This window comes from Anguilla anguilla, chromosome 3, assembly GCF_013347855.1.
Source record: "Anguilla anguilla isolate fAngAng1 chromosome 3, fAngAng1.pri, whole genome shotgun sequence".
Taxonomy (NCBI): Eukaryota; Metazoa; Chordata; class Actinopteri; order Anguilliformes; family Anguillidae; genus Anguilla; species Anguilla anguilla.
The window spans coordinates 17,334,424-17,348,783 of NC_049203.1; the positions used below are offsets into that span (position 1 = coordinate 17,334,424).

Sequence of the window (14,360 nt, forward strand, 5' to 3'; positions counted from 1 at the left end):
TTGGGTAGCACCGCATTTCAGTTCACAACACTGAACAAAATGTATTTTGTTGATTTGAAACAAAAAATATAGAAATAAAACTGGGTGCTCTTGTAAAGTATAGTAGAGATGGGTTCTCTTGGAACTGGGGGGACAAAGCAATCCTAAAGCAAAGCTGATTGATGTTCTAGGCACTCCAAACACAAAAACACAGGGAAAAGAATGGATTAAAAAGCCTTTATTGTGATTGCTATAATATTAAAAATGCTGGGACGGAAGAAAAAGCCAACATGTCTTGACAACAGCTGGTCTTCATCAGGGCTTAAAAAAAGGAAGTTCAGATGTAGTCTCACCAAATAGGAGGCAAATGTGTCAAATCCTTGATTTACAGAAATATTTTAGCTGCTCCTGTTTCAGTAATTTGTTTAAACAAGCCCTCTTTATAGTGTACATTCGTAGCTAGCTACCAACTTAGTTTGCTAGTTAGGCTAACAAGTACACATGCTAATAGTTAGCCCAGTGTCATCTTAGCTTAACATTAGTATAACTCAATGAAACAAATTGTTTAGTCATTAATTTGTGAACAATAAAGTGTTTTCAGCAAAGTTTAACTTCTAACTAGCTAGTTATCTAAGCTCAGTTAAGCACTGCTCTACCTCAGCTACAAATACAACCAACTAAAACAGTGAAAATAAATGGTGGAAAAAAGGTACCACTAAAATATTTTCATTAAATCTATAATTCTGTTAAATTTTGCAAACAGAATTGCAGAGATATGGTGCACATAGTAAGGTACCTCTCTGGGAACTGGGGAGTTTTGGAGGGAATTTTGAAAAAGCTCAGGAGCCCAGGGTTTTTCAGCACAAACTGATGACATCAGTGGGCAACAATTGGTTAATAGGAACGTTGTTCCAGAAACAAAAGATGTTGAGTGAGGAACATGTCCAACTTGGGTAAATCATGTTATCCTAGGTGCAGTAGGTAGAGAAAACAAAATTATATTCTGTAATTATTTTGCTCAAAAATAGTAAGTGCTCATTCACATTCTTACTACATCCCCATCAGCTGTTCAAAATTACCACTGTTCTAACAGAAAACATCCCATCATATTCTCAAAACCTCAAGGTTTTAGCAGGATTTCTCTTGGCAGCATGCCACTGTAACGGCCAAATTTATGCAAAGCCATATGTTGTTATGTTCATAACAGCCCTTGTTTAGGAACCAGGAAAGACTTGTTTCACTTGCCAGGAGGTGAACAGTCACTCAGTTTTGAATTCAGTGTTGAATTAGTTGTTGCTCTATAAAGAAAAAAACTGATAAAAATAGCACACATAATATCATTTCTAAGATTTCTCTCATTATTTAGGCTATGTATTGGACATAGTACACAGCACCTTCTGTGCTTATACAGCTGCAGTTACTCTGGGCTATGATGATAAAGCAGTCCTTGCTTTAGGCTACAACGTGTTCCGTCTTGTGTGAGATTTGAACCTGCGTGCCATATAGTGATCTATATGCGTGCAATGGCAGAGGGCTGTTTGACGGTTTCACAGAGCAGTTTGCAAGCAGCTGTGTCGTTCCATACTGCACTGTTGCTGCATGGTGTGGTTATGAGTCGTTGAGTAAAAACAGGCTGCTGTGTGTCCTCTCTAACCTCCCCAGAATGCCACAGTGTTTTGTACTGTGTTGTGTGTTGAGCTTCAGCTCCTGTTCTGAGGAGGCTTTAATCAGAGCCCTAACGCTTGTGGAGTTCTGTCTGGACCCACTGTCAGACCAGCCTCAAGGTCAGGGCTGGACCGGCCAATGATGCTGGCCCGAGCGTTTCCACGGCAACCGGGGGAGTCTGAATTCCGCTGAGTTCTGAATTACTCTGTATTGCTGGAATGCGGCCACGTCAGTCTCTGAGACATGTCCAAGATAACTTGGCTATTAATGCGTCCTTTTTTTTTTCTCAAGGTGGATTTAGAAAGAGAACAGATCAGTCAGAGAGACCATGAGCCAGACAGTCAGTTAAAGTGCCAGCCAGTGCCAGCTGTACTGTAATGTTACATGGCTATGTGTTTTGGCACTGGAATAGTGGTAAATATTTACAATGCATATGGATAATTTAGCAGTTCTACTGTGAATGAGAATCAGAATTAATGTGCACGTAGCAGTGTAACAGTAGCAGTCTGCTAAGAAACATCAAGAGAAGAACAGAAAGATTCACATTCATATTTAGTTACATGGGTCTGAAAACCAGATTGTAAACTGCTTAAAAAACAGCAGAAATGTCAACATCCACAGTGTTTTCCCTGCCCCTCTCTCACTGTTTCCAGTGTAAACAGTAACAACACTCCTCCTCCCTCGCTCCTCGCCTTTGAAGATGCTGATGTATTCTCCGTCTCTCTCGTTCCCTCTCTCACTCCCTTCCTCTCCCCGTCTGTCGACCAGGTTGTTTTCAGCTATGTAACGTCTTTCGCTCCCACGACATGGAGATCGACCAGTGCCTGTTGGACTCGTTGCCCGTGGGCCAGCGCCAGCGGCTGGTCAGGCGGATGCGGTGCGACCAGATTCGGGCGTACTACGAGCGCGAGAGGGCCCTCCAAAAGCAGGCGGGCCCCGGGGCCCGTCCCAGACCCCGCAAGAAGCACAAGGTCCGCTTTGGCGTGTCCGACGTCATCCAGGACGCCATTGTGCGTCACGACGATAAGGAAGGTGAGCCATTCGCTGGGCCGGAGAGGGGGGACAGGGACGGGTGGGGGGGAATCCTACACCTTGCTGCTGGCGGGCTATCTAGCAACTGGTAAACTCCAAACTAAATCCTTTTTTTTTTTTTTTTCTAAAATAAAATCGTAGAAAAATAAAACATCTCAAAATGAGCCTTACAAGGTATGATGTGCTTGAGTGATTGCCTGGTAATATTTCCTCCATCTACAAATGGACACTTAAACAGCTGGATCTCGGCACTTGAGTTGTGTGTGTAAAATTATTATCGTGCCCATTGCTTATCCTCCAAGAAATAATGCAATTGGGCGCTGTTCTTCACGGCTGACATTCTTGTATGTTGATCTCTTAAATCTAAAAAGTAGACCTTAAAGCATCATTTATGCTATAGTGTTGGGAAAAGTTAGCACACGCTTTGTCTGCTCATGATTTGAAGCAACAGAATGAAGGTATGATGCTGGGGAAAGTTAACTGCAAAGTCTGTTCAGCTTAAACTCATTGGCCTTTTGAAAAGGGCCATATGACATCACCCTGCTGGAGAGAAAGGGTGGGGCTCTCGGTGAAAGGGCCCTGCAGAAACACAAGCGCAGTGCCCCCAGGGATTGGGTGGAAGGGCAGTCTTATGGAGCTCATGGTCACAACGCCTAACAACCACCGGGTTCAAGGAATCCAAACTGTCACGCGGTCCCATCTCCCACAGCTGCCCTCCCTCGGTGACCATCGGCACCTGCTGAATCGTCCAACTAAATGGCGTCCTTTTATCCAATATCCTTCTCATTCAGAGACATGGGGGTGGGAGGGGGATTAGATCAGCGGGCTGGGGGCTACTGGGACAGCGGAGAAAAGGCCAAATTAATTTCCAAAAGAAGAATGCTTATTAGCCGTGAAGTATCAACTCATTAGTCACAGCGATTATTTTGGAGTCGAAAAAGGAAAAGGCTAACTCTCTGAGAATGGGCCAGGCTCCCCGGGAGCAGGCAAAAATGATCTATCAAAGAGCGAGGCTCAACGATGATCACAGAGCCGTCCAAAGATTGGAGCTCAATGTGACAATACAAATGTAATCAAGCAACAAAACTGCAACAGAGCACAGATAAATAACTGTGGACATGCCTGTGTGGACATGCTGCTGTCTACTGTTCAATATACAACGGCTGCTTTTTGTCTTTATTCTGTTACTGTACTGGTCACAGCCAATGGCAGCTAGAAATGATGGGGAAAAAAAGATAATTAATTAATTAATACAGCTAAATGTTTAATCTGCGTGTGAATGCATTTATTGTGTGAGTTTATTGGACGTGTGCAAATACATACACTGGAAAGCTGTACCATGATGAAAATAGTGCAAGTAACCGAGGGTTAATCTCAGATACTAAACTCAGAACATTTAAGTCTTCATCATAATATTCTCTTGAGTAATACAAGCCTTCCACAAATGTGTGTGGAGGCAGTGTGTTTATTTTTCTGAAACCCAGTCGTATTGGATGGATGTAATCATATTGCAGCATACTCTGCTCTGGGAGAATCAAACAAGACTCACTGTTACCACAAGCAGGTGATTCCTCTCTCCCTCCCTCTTCCCAACCAATCCCGCACTGTCAAACCCCCCCCACCCCCAGCTGTCTTTACCAATCTCTGTCAAACCCCCCAGAAGCCCTTGCAGGTCACCGTGTAAATCCCACTGGCTGCCAGTGCTGTCCAGTCCATCTTCAGCACCAGCTGCCGTGCTCATGAATCTCATGGAAAAACCATGGGTCTTTGTGCCCACCTGCTAATCACATATTAGCATCCTGGCTCTACCATAGGTTTTTGCTGCAGAAGACAGATTATCTCATTATTACCTACTCAGACTTGGTCAAATTTGACAAGGAAGAGAGAAGTTTTGATTCAGTCTGACTCTTTGCCATTGCCGGGTGGTTTGAAGCAACACCTATTCCTGCTCATGAAAGCAATAACACCTAAGTGGAAGCAAGTAAAGCAAGGGTGTGAACACTTGCAATTGATAGATTGAAAGCAGACAGTTGTAGTTATTTTTTACACTGGTAGTTGATTATACCCTCTACATTAGAGAGTGGCAACACTATAAAACTCAGACAGCCCTGGAGGGATTGATGTTGTTATTTTTAAACGGTTGTCGCTTTATTGATTTTTTTCACGGGTGCTAGCAACCAAGGATTTCCCCTAAACTAGCGGGCGACATTGCCCAGAACACTTCACCTCTCTCGGGAACCTGCTTTGTTCTAGGTGATTTGACAGTTTTTGGCATATAAATGCCAGTGCAAAGATTAGTATGCTGTAACAGATGACATGCTGTAGGTGAATAAGGGGGTTTGGGGGGGGACACTGTAAGTACACCTCTCTGTTGAGGAAGGAACAGTGCGAAGGAACAGGGGGGCCAATCAGTACAGAATCAGATTTCCCTTTGAAAACCTGTGGCATCGTGAACAGATATGCGGGGGATGGATTTGCCCGGGGCCTGCACAGCCGATCATAAGAGAATGTTCTAGAATTATGGTCAGCTAAGGAATCATCAACATCTTTAGAAGAAAGGGAAATTAAATCTCCCACACGGTAGGATTTTGATGTAAAAAAAAAAAAATCTCTAGCAGGTAGGGGGGAAGGGATTTTCCCATGCTATCTACGTATATGTTCTTGTCCAGTTGTGTTTTTTTTTAATTGTTTTGACTGTGGGAGGGGGGGATTAATCAATGCAGTTAGGTAGATATTGTGGTCCCAGGTGACACCAACATGATTGGAAATTATCCAATTATGTTTTCAGTCTTTTATCACATTCAGCATAATCATGTCTTTTAGTATACTACAATTTCTTCCTAAAACCTTATGATTTGAGGCTGCATCCTCTGGTGATGCAGCCTCTGCTGATTTTCACAAAGCCAAAGCATTTAACAGCCAAGTCAATGCTCAGGTCATTTGATCATTAACAGGAATAACCAGTGTGAATTTTCCCTTTAGACATAGATTATTATGGGTATAACAATGTTTGCTATATCTTTCAGGTCACCTAGAACTAGCTTTGAATAAGCCTGTTCAAATCATTCTCTAAATGAAAAACAAAGGGCCATTTCCCAGAGTCTCGGTTCAGCAAAAAAAAAAAAGGGAAAATAACATCATTATCAACTAGAGAGATAGCATTTTTCCCCTGTCATTGTTTTTTATATTAACTTTAAGCTGTCACCATAACCTCCGTTGCAGTAGGAGGTGTGGATGCATGCCCCCTGTAATCACAACTGTCACAGGGGCACGAAGCAATACTGAATTATGACAATAAAAAAGAATGCGTGTATGCATATCTCTTTAATGGCAGTGATGGAGTGTTCGGCGGCAGCAGTGGCGAAATTGGCTGGATCAGCACTGCTAAAAAGGAACTGAAGAATGGCAGAGTCTGGGAGCAGATAGTGTTGAATGAACTGTGCATTTAACCACTTGGTTGCTGTTTCAAATCCCATTTTGGGTGCAGATTTAGTGAGGCATCTAGTGAACACTTGGATAAGATGACATTTTTATCAATATTAATCGCCCTGAGTATAGACATAATCAACAAATTAATATAACAAATATACCGCAGATGGCACAACAAGGAGTCCTCAGGATGTTAAACTGGAATTTTTAATTCATTTATTTTTGCTGACTAGTGAAAAGGTTTTAAAGATTTCTACTGAACCTTGCTGGATTACTCATTTAAATAGATTACTGTTTAGTCATCTAAATGCGTAATGCATAACATTGCTCTCTCTGGCATCTCTGTGATCACTCCTAAACCTATAATCTAGTGGTCTTGTTGGCATGGAAACAGTAATTTCAGCAAATACTTACTTATTTAAAGCTCTTATTTGAACACATGAGATCTTTGTCTACTAAAGTTTGTGCGGTGAATTTTTTAAAATGACGTTCATCGTCAGTGATTGGCAGTATGAGTCCGCACAGACTGACCGGCGCTGTCCGTCGCTGTGGAGCGAATGCGATCCACCGCTCCATCACGCCATCACAGTCGGAGGAGAGGGACGGACCGGAGGATCCTGCGCCGCTCGCGTCGTCCGGGGAGCCGTTGATTTCGCCTCTCGCGCTCTGCAGCACCGCGGGCTCGATCCATCCCATTGATTTTCCAATATAAATCCAGATGCCCCTTTGTAAATAAAAAGAGCCCAGTCCTGAGGATCGCCAGGGGGCATTTTGCAGGCCGGTCCGCAAGTCCGCGATTTGGGAAGCAATTTCCAGCGCTGTCACACGTTCGCCGCGCAAGACCGCTGCTTTCATTATCGCGAAACAAAGGCATACCGCGCAAACCGCGAGTATGACAAACGCTGTCATTGCAAATAACAGCTCTGGTACAGTGCGGGGCTGTTTTATATATGAATGGAATAGCGGCTATCTGCGAAACAAGGCCACCATTAGGTAAAGATTTCCAATTTTTGGCAGGATGTTTTATCCAAGATATCGCCCTTTGGAAGAAGGGAAATCAATCTGAAGACACAAATTACATATGATTGCGGGATGCGATTTAGCTCTGGTGAAATCGAAGCATACTGTGTTTTTTCATGGTCTGCACTGAGTTAATCCTGTTTGGCCCAGGTCATTACAATCATTAAGCTAGATGCTCTTATTCAGAGTGACTTGAATAAGTGGAGAACATCAGTGTCTCAGGAATACAAAAGTTCAATTCAACTGAGAAGGCACAGAAGGCTCATTTATACATTTATGCTCAATAAATGTAAAGTTAACTGAACAAACCAACAATTTATATTGTAAACTCAAGAGAATATCACTATGAAGATGACCTACCTTTACACAGCTATACCTATAACATTTTCCCTAAAAGAAAATCCAAAGAAAGAAAGAAAGAAAGATGATAGCTGAAGAGGTGCAGTCTGAAGAGGCTGATCCTCAGAGGTGGAAGGTTGGGCAAAGTTTCTGCTGTTCTGAAAGCAATGGGAAGCTCATTCCACCCCCAAGGGGCCAGGACAGAAACGTGACTGGAAAGTGCAGGCATACAGGGGTCAGGGGGGTCAGGCACCCTGGGGCAGCAGACCGGAGAAGTCTAGTTGTTGTGTAGACTGGCGTGCTGATCTTTTGAAGTTGTAATGAAATAGTCCCTTTAGCTGCTCGATGGGCTCGCTTTGAATTTCATGCAGGCCGATATCAGTAACCCATGAACAGAGATGAGAAGGGGAGAAAAAGGCATGTGAAAGTTCATTCCTTTCACTCTTAGGGTATTACATATCAAAGTTATCTTATGTGTTAGTTTTCATGCAAGGGTTTACACGCTTTCCAATAGTCATTGATCATTATTGCTTAAAGGGGGGAGTATTTTAAAGACATTTAGCTGGGTTTCAGCTTTGAGAAGATAAACATGGCTACTAAGAGGTGTCCGTGAATCATGTGGCTGAGTGAAAATACCCCTGGGGAGTGTCTGAGAGGTGTGGGGGGCCGAGGTCTGTGGAGAAATGGGGGAAGCTTTGGAATGGGTCCCCTCAAAAAGAAGTGCTCTGCAAGATCTGCCGGCAATGCAGATCAGCGGAGTCCCTATGGGTTACCTTGAACATACTAGAACCACATCAAGTTTAGAGAGTCGCTTTGATGGGCAGGTCTCGCTGCTCCTGGTCACTTGCCTTGCCTTGAATTTAGTTGGGGGGGGGGGGGGGGGGTGGTTCAAAGCCAAACCAGTCATTTCTAATTTGGCAGCAGCTGGGTTTTAAGGCCCATCAATTCCATCAGGTGTGAGTTCTGTGCTTTCACAGCCTCATTCGATAAGACATTGATTGTTTTTGATTTGATATCTCTGAGTCATACTGCACCCTAGGATTGCCCTGTGGGATTCAGTATGGTGAGAAGTGCACAAACAGCCAATGTGAACACAAAGGCCAGCTAGCTCTGTAATGCAGACGCTAAGCCCAACAACAGCCTGACAACTCTGCAGTCTGGAAGGATGGGTTTATGTCTTTAGGGAAATTTGCTTAAAATGTCAACAGGAGGTATGTGTACGAAGGGGTGGAGGCAAGTATTTAAAAATCCCAACCAAAATGTCATTATAAATCATGTTGACACCAAACAATGAAGATTAAGCCACAATTATGTGTGTGTATAAAAAGGGCTGTAATTCCTACACAGATCACTCAATATGGATGTGAATACCCTAAAATTAAAGCTGGTAGTCCACAATTTAGCCTTGTGTTCATTGTTCAGTAGCCAAAACAACTAAATTGTATTACTGTCCTAATACTTTCGAATTTAACTGTATATCCAGAATATCTTTCATATCAGTTGTCATAGAGGATGTGAAACTATGTCAATGTGTCTGGATGTAAGGAGACTCCAATTATGCTGTTGCGTCTTGGATACCACTGAAGATTATTGTGGAGTGGAAGATTTTTCGCAAGCGCTTCCCGTCGAACTCAAAATTACTGTTACATGTCTGAGATAGCTCTGGCCCACAAAGGAACGCTGTACTCATTAACCCAAAGACGATGGAGACCAAGACTTTGTGTTTTTAATGAGACAGTTGCTGTCTTCTCATTGTTGGTAGCTGCTGTGGAGGACTTCCTTTCCTGAACACTAAGGAAGAGAGGGAGAAGGTGACCTTCAAGGCTGCTAAATTGCTTCTGATACAGGGCTGCGGTATCAGTGCGCTTCACCTTGATTTCTGTCATTCTCATTAATTCACCGCTGCGGTTTGGCAGAACCTGTGTGACGTGCGGCTGTATTGGATTCCCGGTGATCTCTGAAGTGTTTAGTGGGAGAGTACACGTGATCCGTTTTATACTGAGAGAGAGAGAGAGAGAGAGAGACAGAGGCACTGGAAATAGAACAGGACAGAAAATGGAGGGTTCCAAAAGCAATCTGGATATTGTTAGTGGTGCTCTGCAATGGTTCAGGCTGCTGGACCAATTGCTGGGTGGACAGATTCAGTAATTCCCGGGAATGTGTGTGGGGTGTACCTCAGCTTATCACCTCCTGGAGCTCCTGAGAGGTGGCACCATGGAGACGGCCGTGGGGAACGTACACAGAGTGAGGCTCAGGCGGATTTGACAACCAGTGTGCCAGCTCCAGCTTGCTCAGTCTCCTCGTGCAACTCCCCCTGCTCCCCCTTCCCCCCACCTCTCGGCGCCCTACTGCCAACCCCCTTGCCATCGGCATGGCGATGCCACATATGTTCCCAGCAGGTGTTTCGCCACATCTCTCTCTCTCCCCCCTTATCCTCTTGCTCTTTATGCACGACAACAAAACGATAATAAAGGAGGCAATCAAAATAAACCCCCGACTTGGAACGCGGGGAAGGTGCGTCAGCGCCATAAAATCCCCACATGACAAAGGCCTTGTTCTGCCGTACAGCAGCTGTTAGCAGTCTGCCAGAAATTAGCCCTGGGGGGTGGGGGGGTGGGGGGCTGGGGGGGGGGGGGGGGAGGCATCTGTCACCAGCGCTGACACGGTCACCACATGTTGCCCTGGGAGACATTAAGGGGAGTGGCAGACAGCGAAAGGCATACGGTAGCACACACTTTGGGGGTGGGGGTCGAGGGGGGTCATCGACCGTGCTTAGTCACGCCGCATACTGTCCCATAAACACTTGCTGACTGGGCTGCTTTTATTGTCTTCCGCACAACAGATGTGATGTCTGAACACGACTAAGAGCCTCCACTCATTCTGATCCACGGCACATTTCCAAAGCAGCCTCCATGTTATCCTCTCAATGTGTTGCTCATAAAGAATTGTGGCACGTACAATTACCCTGCTCTCATTAAATTGGCAAACACGTTCCAACAACGAGTCGGGAGGTAATTAGGTCATATTTTATCAGGCTTATTTTAAGTAGGCTTTTTTTAATTACTTAAATTGCAGGGATTGTGTTCTTTGACTCTGCAGAGAGGAATTAATTGCGTGTGTCTGTGGGGGAGGGGGGGTCATGAATCTTTTTCGAACAGACCATTCGTTCGTTCATTCGTTCCTCATCAAACATGTTCCCACCGCTGCGGTCATCAAGACCTGAGACGGTATACGGCATAGAAGCGCTGTCAGACCCAAGCTCCCGGGTTAGGGGCTTTCTCTGAATCGGGGAGAATGCAGAGATTCAGCTCGTTAATGGAACAAATTAATTACCATGACCAAATCCACACGCATGAGCGCTTTCTCCCCACCTCATTATAATGAAGACGTATCGGCTTTCTGTAGAATGTGCAAAATGCAAACCGTTAGACTCTTGTTAATGGTAACAGTCTGTCACCATCATTGATGTTAGTATATGTGGCCGTTTACTGTAGCATTCTTGTGGGGATGGTGCTGTTTATGGGCATGCTCTTTGAGGAACAGTGAGAAATTATTTGAAAGGGTGCCTCTGACTGACCTGGTTTCTCTGTAATCAAACCCAACGCATCTTTGGCGGTGGGGAGCACATTAGCATGCGCGATGATGAGTACTGGCCATTCAGCTCATCATTTTGCCACTGTCTGGAGCATTGTATCCAGTGCTGTGTCAAGCCCAGTCTTGAGCACTCCAACAGCCTCAATTGCTGCTTTTACAGCGTTTCTTGGCAAGCCGTCCCATGCATTAATAATATCTGTGAAAAAAGAAAAGGTCCATGAAGGTGCTGAATTTGTGCTTCTAATCTTATTTACGTGTATGGCCGCTGGTTCGGCTGACAGAACTCAAGTTGAAATATCTATTGTGGTACGCTTTGCTAATCCGCAAAAAAATTTGAAAACATGAGTAAAATCCCTCCCATTAGTACCCTTTTGCTGAGTCTAAAGAGATTAAGCTTTTAGAGGAGCAATTTGACTGGGCTCTGGACCAGTGGGTTGCAGGTTCAAATCCGCCCTTGGGCTCCTTCTATTTGCGTCCTCAGACTGCTGAGCCCCATGAAGTGTGGCATTTCCTAAATTGTAAGTGCTGTAAGCCGTCTTCGACAAGGATGTCTACAATGACAAGTGGGTAATAGGTTTGCACATTTATGAATCAGATAATGGTTCTTCAATGCTCACTTCCTGAATCCAAATGAAGGATAGCCGTGAGAGGGAAACAGTTCATGGCATTACCGCATGCTTTCAAAATGAATTCTTCACCGGCCGGTGTAAGTAAACAGAGCCATCAATAGCATGCGTACTTACAGACTAGCTCACCCGTCTTCCTCTTTCGATCAGACCAGAGCGGCAGGGCCATCTGAGACAGACCCACTTAATCTGTTCCCCCCTTCATGGTTATCTCAACACACTATGGGATGGAATCACTACCACTGCATCATTATGTGATTCCTTCTATAGTAGGCTGTTCAGAAGTGGCTAAGCTGGATAACAGCAGGGCTTGCCTACAAATAATGTAGGCTCAAGTAACCAGGTGAGTTGAGGGAACTGTGTGAGAAATTAACTTTAATTTATCATGTAAGTGCTGAGTAACAACAAACACCATCAGACCCTGGTACTCCAGGACCAGGTTCGGGGACCCCTGCAAACCCTATGCCCCCCCAACCCCCTCACTCCAGGCCCAGGGTGCCCCTGCTGTAGTTGTACACCCCAGATTGTTGTCTGCGTACAGAAAAATTGAGGTTGCCGTAGAAACAGAGCTACGGGCACTTATACCTGAGGGATGGTCAAGTGACATAATGTAATATGAGGCAGGTGTGGGCTGTGACAGCTTGCAAAGTCCAAAGGCACTGTGTTAGAGTAGATCCACGTGTAACAAGTCCCTCCTGCAAAAGGCACTTCCCTGCCTTTCCCATTCCCATAATTACATCACGTAATGGACAACAGTAATCAGAGACAGGAGAAATAGATATCCCTAAGGCCTTTTTCTTTGGCTTGGGGGGTGGGGTTGGAAGGTCCTCAAATACTCTGACGACAGTTGATCGAAGGGAACGTTCCAGAAGGACATGAACGTCCAAAAGCCTGGTGTCATTGTGACAGGATGTGTGTATCTGTGCTTTAAGGTTGAAACTATAAGTGTTATATAATTTACACCCGTGTGGGCTTATGTAAGCTTGTGGCCAGAAGCTGGAAGGGTGATTTGGCACCTTCTGTTTTATACCTGTAATTCAGGTACAGGCATTCCCCCCAATAGGCTTCAGTAAAATATCTAGTCGTATAAATAGATAAGGTGACACAAATACAATATTCAATTTAAAGCATAAATGTCCTTGATAACTAAGAAACACATTTATTAAAGGGAAAGAAACTGGACTGAAAACTCCCCAGTTTTTATGTGTAGATACATTTTTCCCTTTTTTCTACCCGTATAGAAAATATCTTACCTATTAATTTCTTGGGGAGGCATGCGCTTGTAGATAAATAAGTAACGATCATCTTCAATTTCCTCTTTGGAAATCAGTCAGCGTTCCCGCCACTTAAAAAACCCTTCCTGTCTGCTGCCCGCATTTATCCGCAGGGGGTGCGGGGTGGCGCTGGGGGGCTCGATGGTTGAGCGTAATGGGGACGCGGGGAGATGTGTGCCAGTCTCCCCTGCCCGCTTCGCTGATTACCTTCGCCGCCACAGCGGCTGCCAGCGGTGGCTAAACAAGCTCAAATGAGGCCTTCTTCTCTCTCGTTAGTTCCGTGCTCTATTCAAACCTCTTCTTCTCTCACTCCCTCCTTTATTCTCTTCTATCACTTCCTATTCTTTACCATACTTTTTTAGCATTTCCCTCTTTTGCCTTTAACCACCTCTCTTTATGTATCCCTTACCCACCCCTCTCTGACTCTCATTCCACTGAAATATGTCACTCTCCTTAGTCACATCACTTGCACAAAGGTGGACTGTAAATTCACTGAGCTACGTGTAGGAGCAAGAGTGGCCCCCAAAGCATCTGTGATTCAAAAGTAATTGGTAAATTAAATTTGGTAATGAAAGCATTTATTTATGCGGCTACAAACGTTTTATTGAAAGTATTTGCATCATAATGTCCAACTTTATTACTTTGACTCCAAAATAAAAATTATGTTCCTTTGATGTGAAGTTTAGACTACCAAAGATTTGTGACAGATTCGTCCCCCAGGGATAAAATTTACACTTTAATGGAGTGGTTGTTGCTGTGTTTAAATAAGGAGCAGTCTGGGAGGGCGGGGGGCATTGATTTTTGTGTTGGGAATGTCTGTAGAAACTCTGGGGATGCCCAAGCACTCCAGAGGGGTGGAATTAGGGTTTTTTTTTTGGGGGGGGGGGGGGGGCGGTGGGTGAATGGGATGGGGGGCACTGATTTTATTGCATCTCTTTCACTGGGTCATCACATCAGTGGGAGCTCAGTCTGTGACAGGGACAATTGGGGTAGGGTAGGTGCTAGTTTGGGGGGGGGTGGGGGGGGGGCTCCAGAATGCTCCATCTGCCCATGCATTGCTGTTCCTTATAGGCGTGGGTTGATTGCTGATTGATTGCTTTTTAAATGGGTGAACAGCTGAATATTAGCTAGCTAGCTTCCCAACAGAGATCTTACTCCACACAGATCGTCCAGTGGAGAGTAACAGATTCGCAGTATATAACTGAATGACAGAAACTTGGCTGTAAATACTTTCAGAATTACTTCTCCATTAGAGCACCCCTAGACCCAGGCCTGCAAACCCAGAGATTCCATCAAGATAATGTTACATCAATCAGTCCCGTTGCAGAAGGAGCTCACTCACTTACTTTTTCTTGTCGTTCCCTCCCTCCAAATCCCTTAGGAAATATTGTGAGATATTTTT

At 44.5% G+C, this 14,360-nt stretch overlaps 1 protein-coding gene across 5 annotated transcripts in view; it reads left to right on the top strand.

Moving 5' to 3' along the window:
• myo16 (myosin XVI) overlaps nt 1–14,360 on the top strand; it is a 133,617-nt gene that overhangs the window by 23,995 nt on the left and 95,262 nt on the right. For all 5 annotated transcript variants that reach the window (XM_035410344.1, XM_035410345.1, XM_035410342.1 and 2 more), the window contains exon 2: nt 2,413–2,676. In XM_035410344.1, coding sequence (XP_035266235.1) covers nt 2,451–2,676 — 226 coding nt within the window. In that variant the 5' untranslated portion in view covers nt 2,413–2,450. The remainder of the gene's footprint in view (nt 1–2,412; nt 2,677–14,360) is intronic.